This window comes from Leptodactylus fuscus, chromosome 2 (assembly GCF_031893055.1).
Source record: "Leptodactylus fuscus isolate aLepFus1 chromosome 2, aLepFus1.hap2, whole genome shotgun sequence".
Lineage (NCBI taxonomy): Eukaryota > Metazoa > Chordata > Amphibia > Anura > Leptodactylidae > Leptodactylus > Leptodactylus fuscus.
In genome coordinates this window covers 57,980,104-58,002,951 of record NC_134266.1, presented here as the reverse complement: position 1 = coordinate 58,002,951, position 22,848 = coordinate 57,980,104, and the positions used below count along the sequence as shown (strand labels likewise).

At 41.0% G+C, this 22,848-nt stretch overlaps 1 protein-coding gene across 1 annotated transcript in view; it reads right to left on the bottom strand.

Moving 5' to 3' along the window:
* HIP1 (huntingtin interacting protein 1) overlaps positions 1 to 22,848 on the bottom strand; it is an 85,668-nt gene that overhangs the window by 31,710 nt on the left and 31,110 nt on the right. The window contains exons 3-12 of the mRNA XM_075263823.1: positions 21,240 to 21,382; positions 20,393 to 20,449; positions 19,372 to 19,452; positions 18,047 to 18,123; positions 14,994 to 15,055; positions 8,880 to 9,020; positions 4,213 to 4,270; positions 3,303 to 3,378; positions 2,310 to 2,453; positions 1,153 to 1,250 (exon numbers count right to left, since the gene is read on the bottom strand). Coding sequence (XP_075119924.1) covers positions 1,153 to 1,250; positions 2,310 to 2,453; positions 3,303 to 3,378; positions 4,213 to 4,270; positions 8,880 to 9,020; positions 14,994 to 15,055; positions 18,047 to 18,123; positions 19,372 to 19,452; positions 20,393 to 20,449; positions 21,240 to 21,382 — 937 coding nt within the window. The remainder of the gene's footprint in view (positions 1 to 1,152; positions 1,251 to 2,309; positions 2,454 to 3,302; positions 3,379 to 4,212; positions 4,271 to 8,879; positions 9,021 to 14,993; positions 15,056 to 18,046; positions 18,124 to 19,371; positions 19,453 to 20,392; positions 20,450 to 21,239; positions 21,383 to 22,848) is intronic.

The following is a 22,848-nucleotide window of genomic DNA, read 5'->3' as shown; positions in this document are numbered from 1 at the left end:
ACGCAACTAAAAAAAAGTTGCAATGTGGGGCCACAGCCATAGACAGTATTTATATCCATCTCTTCCTGCAGAAATAGTCAGTCACTATTTCTGTTGGGGAAAGAGAACACAGCAGCTGTACCAAAAATGTCTGCTCTGTTAGAAGACACCAATTCAGCAAGGTACATATAGTAATTGTGGACAGTAGCAACACTGCATGTACGTGGACCCAGCCCTACCATGTGTCCTTGTTGGCTGAAAATGATTTGATCTCACCCCTACAATTTGTGGCGTTTTTTTCTTTGTAGGCCTGCTCTGTGATCATCCCAATAATAATCCCAGTGACACATGTAATACCATGTATGGCTACGTTCACATTAAGACGTCTATTAGGAGCCTCCGTCAGAGATTTCATCAAAAATCATAGTCAAAATAAAACAGTGAAGGAAATATTAATGAAAACCTTATAGACCCCATTATATGCAGTAGGGTCTACTGGGTGATGTTGGCGTTCATCTTATGACATATGGAGAACTACCATTAATTCTAAATAAAAAGAAGCTATGTGAAAGTAGCCTACATAAACACAACACAAAGTAATACAAAGTCCGGAGACTCCGAGCAAGCAATTGAGCTTCTAATGGATGTTTCACACCTCACTTTAAGTTGCCAAGTAGAGACCTTCTGTCCTCCTAGTGTCCATGTGTGCCCAAGCACATTACATTTGGCTTATAAGTAATAGACCAATAAAGTCAGTTACTATTTTCCCCAATGCATTTAGTTGATAAATCCTGACATGGGGTTATTTTATTTCTTCTGCTACAGGGGTACAATGTGTCTATCTTTACCTTTCCTCATGGCTCAATATATTCTGAGACTAGTAGTTCCAGATAACCGGCTTTAAAAAAAATAAAACAACCACATGACTTCTCGATACTCTTTCATGAGATGTATATGCTATATTTGTCTGTGTGCGGCCACCCAATATTTTAGATATGAATTACTGCATGTCAAGGCTACACAAAATCACTTGATAGGATTACTTTGTGTTATGAAACAACATCCCATCAATCCTCCTAGTGGTGTGTAACAATTGGTATTTCTTCAACTATACATTATTTATCAATATCAAGCCTTCCATCCCTTACTTCCTCACAGCAATCGGTCACTTACTTGTCATCCCTGGTCATGCCATTCTGACTGCTGAAATTGAAAGGGTCGTTGCTGAAGGAGCTGCCAAATATATCATCAAACTTATTTTCAGGTATACTCTGGAATACAAACAATAAGCGCGGTCAACAAGGACAGATCTAGAAGAATAGAGGGCTTAAAGGGGTAGTCCTTTTACAACATGAAGAGTTATACAATTCTCCAATACACTTCCCACATGAAACCTTTCCACAGAACCCACAGCAGAAATTTGAGGCTCACCCTCGGGTGTCCGCCACAGTTTGCAGAGGTGTGCGTGCTGATTAACTACATTCAGTGAAAACACGTCTGAAACTTAAGAAAGGACAGTCTCCTCTTTCAGTGCTTGCGGATAAAAGAGTATCGGTCACTGACTTCCATTGAAATTAATAGGAGAAAGGTTTAATGTATTTTCATAGGAAGGACACTTACAGTAGGCCTGGTTCAAATCTGCGTTTGGTATTCTTCGCTTGGGGACCCCCCCCCCCGCACGGAGTACCGAATGCATTAAAAAGCAGTGAGCAATGAAAGCAAACGGACTACATAGACTATTAATGGGGTCTGTGTGTTTTCCACACAGTGTCCACACAAATCATGGGGAGAGGAAATTACTTCATCAACTACTTTTCTCTCCGCATGAGTTGTGCAGACACCGCGCAAAAAATGCACGGACCCCATTATGGGGTCCGTGTGCTTTCATTGCTCACCACTTTTTAATTCATTTGGTATTCCATTCAGGAGGTCCCCAAGTGGACTCCCCGAACAGAATACCAAATGCAGATGTGAACCAGGCCTCACACAAAAACTGTATGGGGGAAATTCATCGACACATTTACACCAGTTTTCTGGCATATATGTGTGTGATTATGTGGTGCATGTTTGGCTAATAAATTGATAATAAATCTGCCCGTCTTCACATATACTGGAATTTTGTCATACAGAGAAATCTACCAAAAATACCTCATATCTAACAGGGATTTTGATGTAGAATATCCATAGTACTGCAAACTGTGAAATTCATCTGCAATCCACATCAAATTCTCATTAAAATTTGCATGTAACATGTATCCATATTGCTATATTTCCATATTATTGAAGGTCCCATTACATTTACTTTCATTCTAAACTTTTTATTTTTTTACCTGGTGAGATGAAGAGTCCATCCCAACAAGATCATCAGTCTCCACTAAGGTTTCACTGTCGGGTGGAGAGTTTCCTGTAGGTATAAGAACCACTGGACTAATGTGTTCAGATAAGGCAGAAGCTCGCAAGAAGTTTGGTGGGTTCTATAAGAGAATAAGTATGAGAAAAAAAATTATATACAGTACCAACAAAGAAAGAGCATTGATCAGCACCTTCAGTCCGCTGACACTGTACTGACCATTACTTCCTATTCATTGACTTTGACCCTTCTATATAAGGGCAGCATGGTGGCTCAGTAGTTAGCACTGGTGGCTCAGTGGTCAGCATTGATGGAGTCTTCAGTTGGAATCTATCCAAGAACATCTGCAAGTGGGTATGTCCCTCCCATGTTTGTGTGGGTTTGCTCCCTGACATACTGATAGGGAATGTAGATTTTAAGTCCTACTTGGAACAGTGAGTAAAGGCAAAGTCCTTCAGAATCCTGGTATTATATATGAAATACATTCATTGCAGCTGCTACACTGTGTCTATCTATATGAAACACATTTTTTAACTCCGTACTTAAACTTAACGAATGTAACCAAAATCAATGTCACGATTAGGAGAAGAAGGGACATCATGGGAGTAACGGTTTAGTCCTTACAGCTATTTTGGGGTTTAACATTGCAGATGTAAGATAAAATGTCTTAAGTGTCGTGTGGACATACTGGAAAGTTTTATCTACTTATTCTATAATATCGGAAGGAATGCACTGTCAAGAAGCACTACAGCAGCAGAATTATCTCAAGAGCCTCATTTATTGTCACACATCTGCTGAGCCATGCAGTCCTTGGAGCTTCTAATACTGAGAGTATAAACTTGTAGTCTGTTACACTGAGAATCTAATTTTATTTTCAGACGTCTATTGTCTTTCTATAATTCAATGTAGTATTCATATTCACAGTCTGCGGTCTGAATTGTAAGACATAAAGTATCTGGAGACATCTTCTTACCTCTGGAAGCTGTGGAATCTGCAGTAGACGTTTGAAGTATTGCAGGTTACTCGAACGGTAAAACAAATCTTTCAACCTGTGGGATATAGTATACAGATAAGTACATCACTGACTAATAGAAAATGACTTTGGGTTTGTTTACAAGGGTGTTCTTGGATTGTGAAATACAGACTGTATTAGGGCTGGGCAATTATGAATTAAGTCAAAATCGCCATTGATCAGGTATTTTATCTCGACCATGATTAATAGCGATTATTAAAATCACATCCCTTTTGGAGTATGAGTATATGTTGGGCAAACCTTGTCCAATGGTTCATTTGGACTGATCACGTCCAAACTAGAACTGCTATTATTATACTCTGGGGTCTCTTAAGATCCCAGAGTATAATTAGAAGAAGACCATGGGAAGTGAGCAAACATTAAAAAAAAAAAACAGTATTAATAACCTCCCTGTGCTCCTGGTCTTCTTCAGGCATATTCAGCCTCCTGAATGATGTAACTTGCTGCTGAAACCTGTGACCGCATCTTTGTGTCGCAACGCCACAAAATGACAGGCCTTAGCATCACTCAGGAGGCTGGAGGAGGACAAGGAACATTGCCGGATCAGTTGTCGTATCTCCTTGCCAAAATATTTATTTCCTAAGGATAGGCCATAGAAAAAAAATCATGGACCCCACCATCTTTGGGGATAACAGGGGCAATTACTGTTCCCACCCTGTTTACTATCTGCGCCTGTGTCTGTACTCACAGCAGGTAGGAAGTGGGGTTTGAAAAGAGGAGTGGGAGCACCACAATCCCAAGGAGGTTCTGCAGCACCCCTTCACATCCTAATGCAGTTGGCACAGTCATCGCAACATGAACACACAATTCTAGTCATTAATCTCACACAATTTCCCATTCTTAGACTCACTTTTGAAACTGTTCCATAAAACGATCTCGATGACCCTGTAATGTATCCGTAGGAAGGCCTGAAAGACAAATAACATGGCTACACCACTAATTCACTTACAGCAACCTATTATGTACAGTGTTGGCCAAAAATATTGGCACCCCTGCAATTCTGTCAGATAATACTCAGTTTTTTCCAGAAAATGATTGCAAGCACAAACTCTTTGGTATTAATATCTGCATTTATTTTGCTTGCAATGAAAAAACACATAAGAGAATGAAAAAAAAAGTGAAATAATCGATCATTTTACACAAAACTCCAAAAAAGTTTTGTCACCCTCAGCCTAATACTTGGTAGCAGAACCTTTAGACAAAATAACTGCGCACAACCACTTCCGGTAACCATCAATGAGTTTCTTACAATGCTCTGCTGGAATTTTAGACCATTCTTCTTTGGCAAACTGCTCCAGGTCCCTGAGATGTGAAGGGGGCCTTCTCCAAACTGCCATCAAGAGATCTCTCCACAGGTGTTCTATGGGATTCAGGTCTGGACTCATTGCTGGCCACTTTAGAAGTCTCCAGTGATTTCTCTCAAACCATTTTCTAGTGCTTTTTGAAGTGTGTTTTGGGTCATTGTCCTGCTGGAAGACCCATGACCTCTGAGGGAGACCCAGCTTTCTCACACTGCGTCCTACATTATGCTGCAAAATTTGTTGGTAGTCTTCAGACTTCATAATGCCATGCACACGGTCAAGCAGTCCAGTGCCAGAGGCAGCAAAGCAACCCCAAAACATCAGGGAACCTCCGCCATGTCTGACTGTAGGGACCATGTTCTTTTCTTTGAAGGCCTCTTTTTTTTCCTGTAAACTCTATGTTGATGCCTTTTCCCAAAAAGCTCTACTTTTGTCTCATCTGACCAGAGAGCATTCTTCCAAAACGTTTTTGGCTCTCGGGTAAGTTTTGGCAAACTCCAGCCTGGCTTTTTTATGTTTTTGGGTATGAAGTGGGGTCTTCCTAGGTATCCTACCATACAGTCCCTTTTCATTCAGACGCCAACGGATAGTACAGGTTGACACTGCTGTACCCTCGGACTGCAGGGCAGCTTGAACTTGTTTGGATGTTAGTCGAGGTTCTTTATCCACCATCCGAACAATCTTGCGTTGAAATCTCTCGTCAACTTTTCTTTTCCGGCCACATCTAGGGAGGTTAGCCAGTGCCATGGGCTTTAAACTTCTTGATGACACTGCGCACGGTAGACACAGGAACATTCAGGTCTTTGGAGATGGACTTGTAGCCTTGAGATTGCTCATGCTTCCTCACAATTTTGCTTCTCAAGTCCTCAGACAGTTCTTTGGTCTTCTTTCTTTTCTCCATGCTCAATGTGGTACACACAAGGACACAGGACAGAGGTTGAGTTAACTTTAATCCATTTCAACTGGCTGCAAGTGTCGTTTAGTTATTGCCACCACCTGTTAGGTGCCTCAGGTAAGTAACAGGTGCTGTTAATTACACAAATTAGAGAAGCATCACATGATTTTTCAAACAGTGCAAATACTTTTGTCCACCCCCTTTTCTATGATTGCTGTGGAATTATATCCAATTTGGCTTTTTGACAATTCTTTTTGTGGTTTTCCATTGAAGACAAATTAAATGAAGATAATAATACCAAAGAGTTTGTGCTTGCAATCATTTTCTGGAAGAAAATGAGTATTATCTGACAGAATTGCAGGGGTGCCAATACTTTTGGCCAACACTGTAGCATCCGAACTGAATTATAATAAACGATATTATATTTAATCTCCAGCTCAAGATATATTTCTGGCACAGTATGCCTAGTGCACAGGCCCCAGTTCCTATGTAATAGTACAAGAGGGGTTGTCTTAGCTATTACAGCCAGGGAAGCGTTGTGTAATATAGGGAGATTCCCTAGAAAGAGGATGTCATTCTCTTTAGTTCATTCATGTCATTTGAAAAAAAAAATGTCTGGTTTTGCAGCATTCTTACTTTGCACAGCTGCTTTTTTGCAGCATTTTTTGCACAGTACTGTATGACTGTGGGGATTTTTTGTCTTTATAATTGTACTCTGATGCTGGTATGGCAGCCCCGCAATCTGATCCAGCATAAAATGGGTTAAATCTAGAGACTGGCTATTGATTGTGGTCATGTATGACTGGTGTTTACTGGAAGAGAATTGCAGACTACTGCATTGACACATTTTGGAACTGAGTTTTTCCTGTTAGCCTTCCTTAGAATCAATTCTCAGGCACAAATTGACCTGGTGATCAGAAGGGATCACACCTCCCCCTATGAGGTCCAAATATTAATAAAAGAAAGTCTGTTTAGTTTCATGGACGTGCCAGAAACAAGTGACTCTGCTGCTGACACTCTGACAATTCACAGATCACTGTAGGATTCTTTTATAACTAAACCATGCACATACAGAAGGAGAAATGTCTGGAGCAATACGGCAGGAATATTGTGAAAGATTTTGAAGGAGAACTCCCACAGAGGGCACAGAAAGTATGTGACAAGCGATACACATACACACACACATATAGAAATACGGCCTTGATACAATTGTTTTATGCACATCTCTATTATGTTTTGAGCATTTAAAATCCATCTATCGTGGACAAGACTCTTTTTTGATTCTACTGCCTGTAAAGCGCTGCGGAACATGATGGAGCTATATAAGTAAGCATAATAATAATAAACTTTCAGCATACCGCCATAGAACCCTGTGGCGATATAACCTTAAAGGGGTTGTCTTATCAAAAAAACAGCTGCAGTCAAAATGCTAACTCTGGAGTGAGGAGCTGATTACCGCGGCTTGTGTACCTGGCAAACAGCTTGCTTTGGAGGGTGAAGACATGACCAGCCAAACAGTTTCCCTGCAACAGCCACATTTATAGTACTACATGGCAGCTATAAAAATAAATGCACAGACAGCTTAATGTGCTAGAAACAGGATTTGTGAAGGTATATTGTAGGATGTAGCACGAAAACATTAGCACCAGATCCTTTAAGTCCTATGGGTTGTGAATGGGAGCCTCCACGGATTGCACTTGTTCTCCCACTACATCCCACATAAGCTCAACGACTTTTGTAGTGTCTGCAACACAACCCATAGTAACTTCCACATAACTGCCATGACTCAAGGTCTCCAAGCAGAACTTTGTCCAGAGCACCAGCCATCCACAGGATACTAAAGACAATGTGATTTATCAGTCCAGGCCATCTTCTTCCTACTACTACTCCTTGAGTATAGTTCTGCTTTCTACATACCGACTTATAGGTGCTTTTGGCAGGGGACAGAGGTAAACATGGGAACTGTGACTAGATTAGACGCTGCAGGCTGTCATGCACTGTGTGTTTGGATGTCTTTATATGATAACTAGCATTAACTTTTTGGCAATTAGTGATACAGTAGGTGTTCTGTGCCACTGGACCAGATGGGCATTCACCATTCTCCATGCGCCTGTTACTGGAGTAAGTTCATCAGTTGGACCACTTTTGGTATGTAAGAGCCATTGCATACTAGGAAAACTTCTTTTTTTTTTTTTTTTTTAAATGTAGATAGTGAGCCCCATATACATATATGGTGCGTGCAGTTCGGATCGGCTGATCCGAACAGTGTTCGCTCATCTCTATTTATGTCCATTTTATATGCCAATGGAAAATAATTTCTTCACTATGTTCCATGACAATTTTCTACTGTTGGTCACTAGGTGGCGCTATTATTTTACCATCCACTTAAAATATTTAACATTCGCATTTAACAGCAGATGGACAAAATTCAAAGAAAGAAAAACATTTTAAACAGATAAGAACAAGGGCTGAGTTAAGTAGCCAGCCACTCTGGCATGAGTCGCAAGTAGGGTTGAGTCGATCTTGAGATTTCAAGATCGATTTTAAAATCCAATTTCCAATAATTTTCCAGCTGATCTCGATCGTGAAATTTGCTCGATCACCGATCGGAATCCGATCTTTTCCCATCCCGATCCTCAACCCTAGTCAATGCTTCTCTATGGGAAAAGTCACTTTTAGGGTTGAGCCGATCTTGAGATAACCTCCGATCTCAATCCCGCTGGAAAAGATCAGGTCGGAATTCCAATCGTGATCGTGAAATTTACTCGATCGCCGATCGGAATCCGGTCTTTTCCGATCCCGATCGCTCAACCCTAGTCGTAAGCAAATAAAACAAAATGGGGCACATTTATTAAATGTATTATATTATCTACCAATTATATGTCCACAAATGTCACATTCACAAATATACCACACAGACTACATGAATCTGACATACAATTTTCTGGACAACAGTATTTCGAAAGTAATAAAATTCTCCCAATTTTCTTTGATTTATTCTTAAGCCCATTTGACATGACCGAGTTTAAGGATAAGGCCGCACGTTGCAGAAACACAGCTTTTCTTGTTGCAGATTTTTCAGCGTTTTTTTGAGCCAAGGCCAGAAGTGGGTTGAGCAGAAAAGAGAACTATAAATGCTTCCTTTATATTTCCCATTCCCTTTGTAGCCACTCCTAGGTTTGGCTCAAAAACCGCAGTAAAGCCTGCAAAAAAAAAAGCAGCTTTACCGCAACGTGGAGCCTCAGCCTTAGTGTCTTGACTCGATTTACTGACCCAAATCCAGTTGTCCATGTGCAAAGTCCTAATGCACAGTATACTCACAAGAGTGAAGTTTGAAGAGAAGTTTCACAGTGTAGTCATACAAGTGGCTACAGTCTAGTATGACTTGAATTAGAGGCGACAGACGGCACTGGCCAGCAGCGGTGACAGACACAGAACGGGACATGTCCAATGATTTAAAAACTGCAGAAAAACAAGAAAAAAATTTAGAGAATAGCACATGATAGTACATAACTCTGTCTGGTATACAGGTTAATAATCTATCAGGGTACATCAATGGTTAGAAAGTCTGCCAAATATCAGCAATACCAGCTAATTCTGTAAAGTGATGGTCGCCTAACAATTCTTATTATACACCACTAGTTACTACACAATAAAGATGGTCATACACCTGCTTAGATAGCTATGAAATAGATATTCCTTTCAACCCGGTATACACTTGCATGGTTTGCCATTTTGATTTCAAGTGCAAACTTAGGCTGGGTTCACACCCTCTCCGCTTGAAAAATGCAGTGAGAAAAGCGCTGCAAGCATTTTTCGCCGTTTTCAAGCGGAAACCTTGTGGACCCCATTATAGTCTATGGGGACCACATGCGGGAATGCATGGAGGCTGCAAACATTCACACTGACATACAGGCCTTAAAATTCCAGACTATTAGGGCACCCCAAGCTATTTCTGACCACTGTATACGGGACGAAAGGTAACAATTGTATATTCTGTATTACTGCACTGCTGCCTACACACTGAACACTTGATGTTAATGAAATGTAATGACTAATGAGGAAATAAAGTAACAAATCCAATGAACTTAATGCTGTTTAATCAGCAGACGTCAATCAGTTACATGGCAGGATAACACAAGCTCGTGTAGGAGGAAGCTTCCACTTACAGCAGAGGATTAGGCTTCACTTTCTATGAACACTTACTGCCTCAAAAGTGAGCAAAATCTACAAATAAAGAAAAAAGTCGACAAAATCTAAAATACTTTTTTATATAATTGTGTTATTTTTTTAGAGCTGAAGGCCGTTAACAATGCAAAGCCTAAAGGCATAGGATCACCAAAATGGGAGGAAATCCACGAAAACATGGGGAGAACATACAAACTCATTGCAGATGTTGTTCCTGGTGAGATTCGAACCCAGGACTCCAGCACTGCAGTGCTAACCACTGAGCCACCGTGTTGCCCCTTTATATACAGATTTTTAGCGGCAACTGTTCCATTCTTCTAAATAGGAATGTTTTGGTGTCAAGAACACACAGATTTCTTCAAGATTCATCTAAATGAATAGGACAGCAGCAGAAATTTGTGCAACAAATCTTCCTTGTGTGAATACACCTGTATAGGTCAAAATTCTCTGTGAAGATCTAAGAGTGGCTCAGATCAAAGAGGTGACTTGTTGGGATCTGTCAGGTCCCACTAGTGTTTGTCACATGCGTTCCGCCTTTTACCTTTTTCTGTTCCTCTGATGGAACATTGCGGTGCGCTGCCTTTCTCAAGCAGAGAAATGTAACATTTTTTTCTACTGAAGCCGTGATACAATGTAGCCAGTGAGAACGTTACACTACTGGGCAATGACACAATGGTGTTACTTCCTATGACACATTAAGATTCTGTATAGGTCAACAACAAGGAAGTGGGTGTTTAACTAGTGATTAAATGACTAACTTCCCAGCTTTGTGAGAAAACTATCTGAGACGAGGCCATGCTGTACTATGTACGTGAACTCGCACCATTCTCTACTTCTGTGTTTTCATACATAAGAACTGCTGTCATAACCGAAAATAGAAATAAAGTATATAGCCAAACCGGTATCATAAGAAATAACGCACCTATACATTATTATGGAGAGGAAAAAAAATCATCACCTAACTTTTATGATAAATTTCATAAATGAACTGTACAGGTAATAATAGTAAACTTTGTAATATATCTTATTAAAGAAAAATGCTTCTTTCTCCTCTTATTTCCTTGCCTGCTCCTTCTGAATTACTGTTAAAACTAAATATATTCTGTTCAAATCTCTACTCTGAAGTTTATACTTAGCTGCACCATTCAGGGACTGTCTCTTCACGCTGTTGAGTAATGTTTTACCTGATAATCCCACTCTGTGGTAAGATAAAACTGTCTTTAGAAATTACAGCCGCACCTCATCACGACCCTGCTTTCTGTCGCCTCATTCACCTCCTCCCCTTCCCCTCTCTATAAAATTCAATGAGCTGAGCTGTCTCCAGAGTCCACCATATACATAGATTTGAACAGAAAAATAGATCAGTACAGGAGAACAACTGCGGAAAAATCAGGAGAAAGAAGATTTTTCTCTAACCCTGTAGGGCTTGGATAATTTCTGTTTTTTCCTCCCCATAAATATGTATGCCATATTTTATCTTCCAACATACAAGGGCTTATTTTTATAGGCTGTACTTAATAATGGCACCATATAAAGTGCCGTACGTTGTACTGCAAAACTAGAAAAAAATTCTGAGGTGGAATTGGAAAAAAACACAATTTCGCCATATTTTTACAGGTTTCGTTTTTACAGCATTCATACACACACACACATGGACAAAATTGTTGGTATCCCTTGTTTAAAAAAAATCAATCTTTTTGTGAAGGCACATCAACTCTATGTTCTCAGACGGAAAAATGAAGCATATCATGAAAAGAACCCTGTCCCTACTGTGAAACATGGAGGAGGCTCTGTTATGTTCTGGGGCTGCTTTGCTGCATCTGGCACAGGGTGTCTTGAATCTGTCCAGGGTACAATGAAATCTCAAGGCTATCAAGGGATTCTAGAGAGGAATGTGTTGCCCAGTGTCAGAAAGCTTGGTCTCAGTCGCAGGTCTTACAATGGGATAGTGACCCAAAACACACAGCTAAAAACACCCAAGAATGGCTAAGGGCGCATTCACACAGAGTAACGCGGCGCTGATTCTGGCACAATAATTCACGTAAAAATCAGCGCGTAAAATGAAACTCATTGAAATCAATAGGAGTCTTTTTTTCAGTGCTGATTTTTACGCGAGTTATTGTGCCAGAATCAGCACCGCGTTACTCCGTGTGACGTGTAAAAATAAGACTCCGGCCGGGTTCACACGGAGTATTGTGGCTTGTCATTTGGTACGTACACGCCGCGGGATCTCTTGCGGGCCGTATACGCGCCCATTGTTTTCAATGGGAGCCGGTACCGTACACGTGGCGCTATTTTGTCTCTATATACTTAGATATAAATGATATATTCCACACAGGCCTTCTGTTCTTTGTGTAATAATATGTACGGTATCTCCAACATTTTAACAGTCCATCAAAGTTATTCATTAGGATTTATTGATTCTGTGTGAACTTTTTACAACTCCGAGGCATCAGGCTCTGGATACATCACATCTATTTAATACCATAGGAATGTTTGCTCAGTGATACTATGGCTGGTTACAAATTGTAAGTGACCTCTGACAAATTGCCAAGCACTGTTACTGGGTGGTAAATACTTTCCACTACAGGTGCACTGTAAATGCAGACATTGTACGTGCTGGACTAGCTGACTGTATATGGAAGTGTGTCTGACACTGTATGGAAAGTAACACAGTGACTCTTCACAATGCTGGTTATTGCACGAAAGGAACATGCAAATATACGCTTATCGAATAAATAGGTCTACTGTGTAAAGTGTATGTCAGGGGCTTTCACTTGTTCTCTTATTCAGGATGCATATGGCTACAGGATCTGAAGTAATAGAAAAAAAACGGAACAAAGACAGTAACAAGCCTCTAAGGGAAATGAGATAAAGCAAAAATATAAGGAACATGCAATGGTCAGACATCTGTATAAATGTGCTTTATGGCTAAGGCTCCAGGGGCCGTAATCGCAGCGCTAAAGCGCTGCGGAAAGAACTGCTGTGTGAACGCATTGCAGTTCTTTCCGCAGCGCTTTTAAAAGAAAGTTCACAGAGTTTTCCTCCACGGACTTTCTCTTAACATTATATCTATGGGAAAGCCGCCGACGTTTCCGTAGATATAACTGACATGCTACGATTTGCAAAGCTGCAATGGATTTGCAAATAGCAGTGTGTCCGCGCTGCAATCTTTTCCGCAAAGTGGGCATGGGATTCGCATGAATCCCATCCCCTTTGCTTGCACTGTAAAACGCCACGATTTTTCCTGCAGTGTGTACGCTGCGGGCAAATTGCAGCGTTTACATCCCATGGGCCCATGGGACCCCGGTCTATATCTGGCTTTCTGTAAGGTTGTGAGAATGACGCAGTGACATACTGTCAATTTTATTGTGGACTCTCTTTGTGCAAAGATTCTGATCTTTAATATTTCACATCCTTTAGTTTTTGCTTTAGTAGGAGAAAAATTGAGAAGTAATGGAATTAACCATATACCTTATATGCATTACTTCTCAGTTTTTCTTGGCGAGTTTCTTGCATAGTGAGAAGTTCCTACATACATTTCACAGTGAATTTTGGGGAGGAGCTGTTAGCATTACTACAGAAGTAGGGGGCCTCTATCAGGGCTGGCTCCAGATTTTTGGGGCCCTTGGGCGACAGCGCCTCAGTGGGCCCCTATTGGAGCAACCCATGCGCAAATAGCTGTGTCTTTTTGCTGAGGTGGAACTACTGGAGCGGCCTGTAATACAGTCCATTCCATACAAGTACATACAACCTGTTCAGACATCAGAAAGTAAAGAAGAATTTTAGGTGGACACTGGCTCACAGTGGTGGCTATAAAGCATCACTAGGCCCTTGTGGCTTTCCACTGCTGACTAGGCCCAAATAAATAAGTCTAATCAGTTTGGAGTCTGAAACCACGGAGTCCAAATCAGAAGCAAAATCTGCAGCAAGATCCAGAAGGACAATTTTTTTTCAGCGTCCTGCACTAATTGTTTTCAATGGAAGTCAAAAGTGAAGCTAAGTTCACAAATCAGGACTTTGACATGGATTACAGAACTGAGTCCACACCGATTCTACTATCAATTAGGGTTGAGCGATCGGGATTGGAAAAGATCGGATTTCGATCAGCGATCAAGTAAATTTCACGATCGCGATCGGAATTCCGATCCCGATCTTTTCCAGCAGGATCGACATCGGAGTTATCTCAAGATTGTCTCAACCCTGAAAGTGACTTTTCCCATAGAAAAGCATTGATTAGGGTTGAGGATCGGGATCGGAAAAGATCGGATTCCGATCGGTGATCGAGCAAATTTCACGATCAGGATCGAGATTGGCTGGAAAATGATCGGAAATCGGATTTTAAAATCGATCTTGAAATCTCAAGATCGGCTCAACCCTACTATCAATTCACCTTTAATCCAAGTAAATGGGGTTTCCACAACACACTCACAAAGAGCAGATAAATTCGCAATTTCAGACTCTCCATAGAAAAGTCAAGTGTAACCCAAGTGAATTACAATTTATGTTGCGGATCCTCTAGTAAAATGCACTTATATTTGCCTTAAAGGATTTTCTGGCTTTACACTACTGATTTTGGGGAAGAGTACTCTCAGCACCCCAAATGATCAGGGCCACAGCGTTTGGACAAGTGCTGTAGCCTTTTCATCGTTCACACTGCTCTGTCCGCCGACATAATGTAGCGGATCTACAAGGTACTGCAGGTTTGTAATGTGCAATTTTATTGCAGCGTCAGGTGAATGGGACAAAGCTGTAATACCCAACACATGCGCTATTGAAGCATGCAGTAAATTGCTTACCCAAGTATTGAGGCCCCTTCCTACATCTGATCTATCAAAGCCCAAAATTCCCAACAGTTGGATCTTTAAGATCTGATATTAATGTAGGCCATCAACATAGACGCCTCTAAAAGTTTTAGCTCACACCTTCAGTTCTGTAAAACATGTTCATATAGTTTGTTAAAAGTATATAATTCTATATGGATCGTCTAAGTTACCCATAGCAACCATCGCTACCGACACACTAAAGCTACTGAAGACACGGAGTGCCACGTGCACTATATCATTAACCTCCAGGGTGTAATCACTAGTTGTGCGGAGTAATCATTAGGTCTGTGGCAGAATTGCCCTTCCTGCGGAGCAGCTTTTCACACTTGGGATGACAGGTCTCCGTCTTCCAGTACATCAGCAGGGAACACTAACAAACAGGAATTACATGAATCAGTCGGAGAGCACACGAAACACTGACCTGTATGAAAAAGGTTCAGCTCCCACTCCATGTAGTCAAATATCTCCACCGTAAGCTGAAAGCTGAAGAACATTATAGGACAAGTCATTAGGAGACGCAGGCTATTATGGCACATACAAATATCCATTGTGCAAAATATTCCACATATTGACTTGTAGAGAATAATGGCAGGCTGCAATTTTTTCTATACATACATTAAGAGTATTAGTACACGGAGGTTATAATTACCTTACAATTGTTACATTAAATATAGAAATGACCTATGTAACAATGTACTGAGCTACCGAAGGAGTTGTCAGGTTTAGAAAACCCAAATCCTATTAAAAATAGGTTAATAACGGGAGAGATTGAGATTTTCATGTCTTGGATGGAGAATGGCTATAAAGAGCATCTGAAGGACCAGTCTTGCAATACACAGACAATTGGTTTAAATGGGTACTATGTAGAGATGAGCGAACACTGTTCGGATCAGCCAATCCGAACACTGTTCGGATCAGCCGATCCGAACAGCACGCTCCCACAGAAATGAATGGAAGCACCTGTGACGCTGATTTTGCTGGCGGCCGGCGTCACAGGTGCTTCCATTCATTTCTGTGGGAGCGTGCTGTTCGGATCGGCTGATCCGAACAGTGTTCTCTCATCTCTAGTACTATGTAATACATAAAGAAGTATTCCCATCTTGGCATTTATGACAAATCCATAGGATATGCCATAAATGTCTGTCAGAGGTGGATCTCACCTGTGGGACCAATACCTATTTAGAGATGGTGATCTAAGGAATATGTGTATGGAGACCTTCAGATAACCATGTGTGCCGGGATAGCACCTAATGCAAATTATAAATGCACCCATAGTCTCCCAGTGACCTGGTGGAGGTTAAAAAAAATCTCTGGTCACAGCCAGCAAGGACCCCCGCAAAAGAAAACAGCGGAGCAGCAGGACTGGTCCGTGCTGTGATGACACCCAAGCACCTGAACAGGTAAGTATGGTTTTTTTCACCTCCCCCAGACTAATTAGAAATAACATTTTAGCCTGGACAATCCCTTTAAGCATGGATACTTATGTAGGACAGATACTGCGCTGGCATCCGTTTAACACATCCCCTGAAAGCTTTCTCACTGCCTAGGATCAACTGAATATAAGGGTAAGTTCACACTGAGTCTTCTGGTCAGGGTCTTGACATTGTCAAAACCGGAATGGAAACCGCGTGAGGAATTTCCTGAGGCGTTTTTTGCCATTTGAAGCGTTTCCGGAAGCGTTTTTTGAGGCGATTTTCGAGGAGTTTCCTGATCCGTTTCCTCCTGGGATGTGGTTATGAATTATATTTTAAAAAAAAAAAAACGCCTGGCGTTTCCTGATCAGGTTTTTCCAAAAACGCTTCCAGTTCCGCTTCAGGTTTCTGACCAAAAAACGTGAGCAGGAAAAACCAGCTCACATTGACTTGCATTGAAGCCGTGAGCAGGAAAACGCTTAGGCTTCAAAAAAGAATGAACATCTCGCTTCTTTTTTGCCACTAGCAGAAAAAAACGCTAGCGGAAAAGACTCAGAAGCGTTTTCTATACTTTGAATGGTGAGGCATTTTTTGTTCAGGGTTTGGAGGCAGATTTCTGCCAAAACCCTGACCAAAAAACTCTGTGTGATCTTAGCCTAATAGTGTGGTGTGAGAGCGCCCTGGGGATCACCCGTGGTTTGCAACAATACAGTAAAAGTGGTCTTACAGATGTTTACTATGGGTGGCAGCACAATTGCACTCAGTATATAACTCATTGTGGGCTTACATAATCATCTACATAGCAGTACACCCTAGAACGGTATCTAACTGCTGTAATAAGTGATAAAGCAGATTTCTGGCAAGTTTATCCAGCTCAGGACACTGTAATGTGTTTGTGTCCAAGAGTGAAATGAACCAGTTTTATCAATGTAGCTCCTTTATCCAAAAACACAGAGCATGGAACGTGCGATGGATCATGATTTTGTCGTCTGAAAAAGCAAACATAAAAGCATTCAGCGCACATAGGCAGATAACTATTTCAAAGCTGAGACTGGGTCATAATGTCATTCAATCTGCGCCTCGAACGGTAGCGTCATACAGCGCTGGATGGGAAAAGAGGCGATCTGCTGCCAAGGCACTCGCTATAGTAAGTTGGTATTTGCTAATCTGAAACTAGGGCACCATGTATATATAAGATACCCATTCCCTAGGGCATTATATAAGAAGCAAATCATGACACTCAGAGCTTTCAACTGTAGCTGTGATCTATTGGGATTCTCCTTGGCTCCTCCACTGGCAGAAACATTGTACGAACCTGCACTAGCTCTGGAGCTTTATCTTATGGTATTCACGGTGCAATGTATACTTCTAGAATCATTACTGTCATACATTTATGTAGGTTAAAGTTTATCTTCAGGCAAAAACGGAAACTTCAGCTTAATTCCAGACCAAAAAAACCCTGATCTAATAGAAACAGTCCTGTAGCTCCTTATGCAGAAGACCTGGGTTTCATAGGAAAGAAGCCCCAAGTTCACTCCCTGTGGAGTGAGAGTCAACCCACCTCTAGATAAAATCTTCCCCCTAAAATTAAAGGCAAGTCCTCACAGTATGACTCCGCTGCTTAAATTCAGCAGTGAGTTTGTCTGTAATCTGCAGTCACAAAAAAAATAAAAATTCGAAAAGTTAAGGCCCCACCTAGTGAGCTGTGGGAAAAACTACGACAGCAAAGTATTATACAAAAAGTCCACAGACTCCAGACTTTCTGCTTCCATTATACCTATAGGGAAAACAGGTATAATTGACATGATAGGATTACAAAACCGCGGAATATGTTGGTGCTATATAAATAAAATTTATTATTATTATTATTAATAAGTTACAATTTATGGTTCATTGCTAATTTTGCACCAAAAAATTTATTTTAATTCCCCCTAGTGCATATCCACATTAGAACAAATATAAGAAGGAAGTAGAGGATCGCCGCTGAGGAATAACACCTTGATCTCCTACGTAATGGTTTATGCCAAGTAGAAAAGACGTTTTATAATGAGCAGAAACTCACAAATTATTGACATCATTCTCTCCGGCTTCATCCAGCTGCCTGTCAGTCATCTGAAGGTTGCCAGGGAAACGGGGATTCTGGAAGTACGAGAAAAATGGTTAATGACTGTACATGGAAGGAACAATAGTAGTGCACCATATTAGAGATATTATAGTGGAGGGCTTTACAATACATCACAGTATAAAATTACATCGCAAGACACAGGGAGGGATACCTGCAATACCTGCAACATATTTTCTGCTATGCAAAATTCAGTATTTAGCACTGCTAGAGCAACTAAGGAATAACCCATCAGTATTCTGCACTGTGGAAAAAGCAATAGAGAGGACATCACAGCTTAGAACACCCGGGCGAGTATTCTCTGATCTCTACAATGAGTCTGCACAAGAGTCCATTCCTCTATGGAAGTTATACCTATTATGAAGCCGTAACATGTCCATCACAGGCAGCCAGGCTCCATTTCCTACTGGCCCAATACACCTTTTATACCACCTCAAAATCAGCAGTACCCCAGGTGCTTTTGTAACATTAATCCCCCTCTTTAAAGAGAACCTGTCATGTTTTTTATTGTAATTCCCTATCCCATATTCACACGACCATGCCAAATCTCGGCACATGGCAGGTGTGTTTTGTTTTTTTTTCACGGACTCTTTTACATCAATGGGTGAGTTAAGTCCATGAAAACCAACCCAGGGAAAAACTCCATGAAAAAAATACAGCATGTTGTACTTTTCAACCGATCACTGTCACCATACGATCAATAAATTTGGTTGTGTGACTAAGTCTTACCATTCATTTCATCCTTTTGTCTTGAAATAATACCTACAGTGGTATATTCAGTGTATACAGTAAAGATTTAAGTCTGACCACATTATGCAGAAGAAGCACATGTCCTACTCAGCTTCTTCTCTACTGCACTTCTAGGTAGTACTTCCAGGAAAAAATACAAGATAGATAAAGGAAGCCTGGTTCACATACAGCTATAGAGATTTGTCAAAAGTTATGACCCGTGAAGGCCCGGGTGCTAAGATTTCCAGCGATCTTTAGAAGGAGCAGAAATGCTTAGCTGAGGACTATGCGTGTTTGGCTGATATTATCTTAGCTCATGAACTCACGCCTCAAAGTATGTATTCGTATACTTTCTACAACTCCTTAGAACACACATTTGGCTCTCTAACTGGTTGTTGTGATCTTTATATTAGGAATAAGACCATTTCCATGCCAAGCATGCCACTCTGTATATGAATTTTTAGGGCAAACTGACAATGAAGAAGTTTCTAAAAGTAAATATCCTGTAATGGACGCGAGGTTTATGTCTTCCTCACCTTTGTGTGGAAATCCATCTTGGTGTTCAGGAGCTTCAGATAGATGCTGCATAGCTGGCCGTAACCATCGCTAAGATGGCCCTGAAAGGGAAAGAAGATGAGAATCCATTGTAAGGGTGCATTCACACTGAGTAAACGCTAGCTTATTCTGAACGTAAAACACGTTCAGAATAAGCGGCGTCTAAAGCAGCTCCATTCATTTCTATGGGAGCGGGGATACGAGCGCTCCCCATAGAAATGAATGGGCTGCTTCTTTCACTCCGTGCAGTCCCATTGAAGTGAATGGGGAGTGCCGGCGTGTACGCTCCGGCATGAGCAGAGCTTGCCGTATACGCCGGCACTCCCCATTCACTTCAATGGGACTGCACGGAGTGAAAGAAGCAGCCCATTCATTTCTATGGGGAGCGCTCGTATCCCCGCTCCCATAGAAATGAATGGAGCTGCTTTAGACGCCGCTTATTCTGAACGTGTTTTACATTCAGAATAAGCTAGCGTTTACTCAGTGTGAATTCACCCTAAGGCTGTATTCACACAGAGTAACGCCAGGCGTTTTTTGTGTGTTTTTTGCACATAGCGCCGCGTTAACGCCGGTCAACGCCACCGCAAAATAGCGCGGCGTTAACGCCGCGTATACGCAACGTTAACGCGGCGCTATGCGGCGTTAACGCGGCGCTATGTGCAAAAAGCACACAAAAAACGCCTGGCGTTACTCTGTGTGAATACAGCCTTTGGAATGCAAAATTATATTACGCTATATACAGTACATTGTACTATGCTTAAGACAAGACATGTCACCACAACAACCATTATATCATCCTAATAGCATGTGGACCTGAAAGTAAACAAAAATGTACGGAGTATATTGAAAGCACTCGCGGGCAGGGCCCTCTACCCCACTGTGCCAGTCGGTCATTGTTAGTATTATACCTACCTGTATATTTTGTGTATTGTAATGTAAAGCACCATGGAGTTAATAGTGCTATATAAATAAACAATAATAATAATAATAATGTCCTCTTACCCACATCCGACTCATGTCAATCAATTCATTCTTATAGCGCAAAGAGTCCTTCAAAACCTAAAAACAAAGTCACTATATAAGACATGCAAGAATAAATGTATACAATTGTATTGATCTGCAATGGAGGACACATACATCCTAAACAACATACTCTACAGAAAGCAAGATCTATACAAGCTAATGTAAAGTTATGTATATTAAATCTAGTATATGTCATGTCCTACTTCCCATATACAAAAGAACTAAATATTATCATTGCATTTCCTTATCTAAGACCACCTATGCACATTATATATATGTTAACCGAGCCTGCCAAATTTGTTAGATTTGGCCGATTGTTTATTGTCTATTTGAAGTTCAATGGCCCAACCCGTTTGTTCATAGATAGAAAAGTCACTGTTAGATGTGTGACTTTCTCCACTCTCTGTTCAGTACACAGGCATTGCTCAGATGACGTCCATGCCTATAGAGAAGTCAGACTGCTCCCTAACTCTCCTTTATTACTGTTCTGATTCATTTGACTACTCTTTCCTTCTACCTCCTCCTCTCTGTACAGACTTCTGTAGGAAAATGCATTTTGATTCCTCTTTGAGCCTATAGTAGGAATTTCAGAGTGGACTGGACAAGCCCAATAACTGGAGAAAGAGTCATTTTCCTTTCATAACATATAGTACAAAGGATTTTTACGTTTATTTGATCCTGGATGACTTTCTTGCAAGTGATCATATGAGAATTTATGGGATTTAGACCATTGGGAGGAATATGAGTTGGACTTAATGGACCTATATATGACCGTGCTACTAAGTTACTGTTTTATGCAAAGTTTGTTGAAATGTTTGTGACTCACATTTGGGTGTCCATCTCGGAGCAATTTGTGAAACACATGGCAAAATTTCCAGCAGAGGACTGCATTGCTAGACAGGGGCAGTCGATTCACAGCTGCCCAGAAGGTCTGAGCTCCCTTCTCATGGTGCGTTCCCAGGATACAAGGTAGCAGTAAATTAAGGACAAAAAACTTCCAAAATTGCAACATACAACACATACAATGCTCACAAAGAATGACCATAAACTATCATAGTCTTTCGAACATATGTAAAGAATGAAGCCTGAAGACAACTCCATCCATATATGATGGCGAGACAAGGCCATCTCTATCGTAACAGTGATTATGTTAATTTCTAGAGTTGCTAAACAATCACTGAATAGACTGACAGGAATATTCCATCGTAATCTCATCTAAATGACCTGGAGGCCGGAAAAAACTCTGAATTTTTTTGAGGCAGTTTTTACAAAAACACTTAAAGACTCCGTTCTCACGGAGTAACGCGCCGCTCATTTAGACACGTAAACACGTGTCAGAGCGAGGCGCTTCAAAACAGGTCCTATTGACTTCAATGGGTGCCAGCTTACGCACGCTACACATTGTAATGGGTTACAAAGCCTCCCATTGATTTCAATGTGTAGCGCGCGTAAGCCGGCACCCATTGAAGTCAATAGGATCTGTTTTGAAGCGCCTCGCTCTGACACGTGTTTACGTGTCTACATGAGTGCCGCGTTACTCAGTGAGAATGGAGCCAAAAACAGTTTGAGGTTTTAGGAAACAGAACCCTGTGTGCTAGGCAAAAAATGCTTAAAAAATCTGCTTAAAAAAAAACCTCCTTATGCCGAGGCTCCACGTTGTGGCAAAAAACACAGTGGTTTACTGTACCTGCAAACTGGATGGGATTCTGGCTATTCCCATCCACACATTGCAGAAAAAAATATGGTATAAGGTATAACAGGGGCAGAAATTCTGGAAAAAAACTTTGCACACTTTCCGTGAAAAATGCTGCAGAAAAAACATGCAATGCGTTTTCAATACATTTTTTTCTGCAGCGTTTTTTGTAGCAATTCCCTACGTGGGACCTTAACCAAAAAAAATGTCAAGATCTGCTTCAAAAACCTGAATCAGTTTTCTTTCGCTTGATAAAAACCTCCATGTGAACATGCTCTTACACCTTCGATAACTGACAACCAAGTGTTTGTTCAGCCAACCCCACCCGACACATTTATGCTTGGAATAGATGGACCATGGAATGATATTCAATATAGTCGATCCTTCTTCACCTATCAGGGAACGTCAGGAGGTCCCTACACACATAAGACAGTCAGCCAGCACACTCAGTCCACTACTAGCCAATATTCTTCCATGAGTTGCTGATGCATTTAGCTTTATAGGTCCACTCCTGAGAGTCTTCCAAGAAACCTTTTGATTTTTGGAAACATTTGGTGAACAGCTTTAGCAATTCTTTACCAAGTTACATGACTGGGATTTAAGTGCATATAGCAGGATGAGATTTCCCTTAGTTTTATAACTGCTGACATTGCATATGAAAAACATGCGGGGAATTGGCAAAATGCAAGTAAGCAGGAATACAGATAGCCCTGACTGCTATCTTCAGGAAGTATTCTTATTA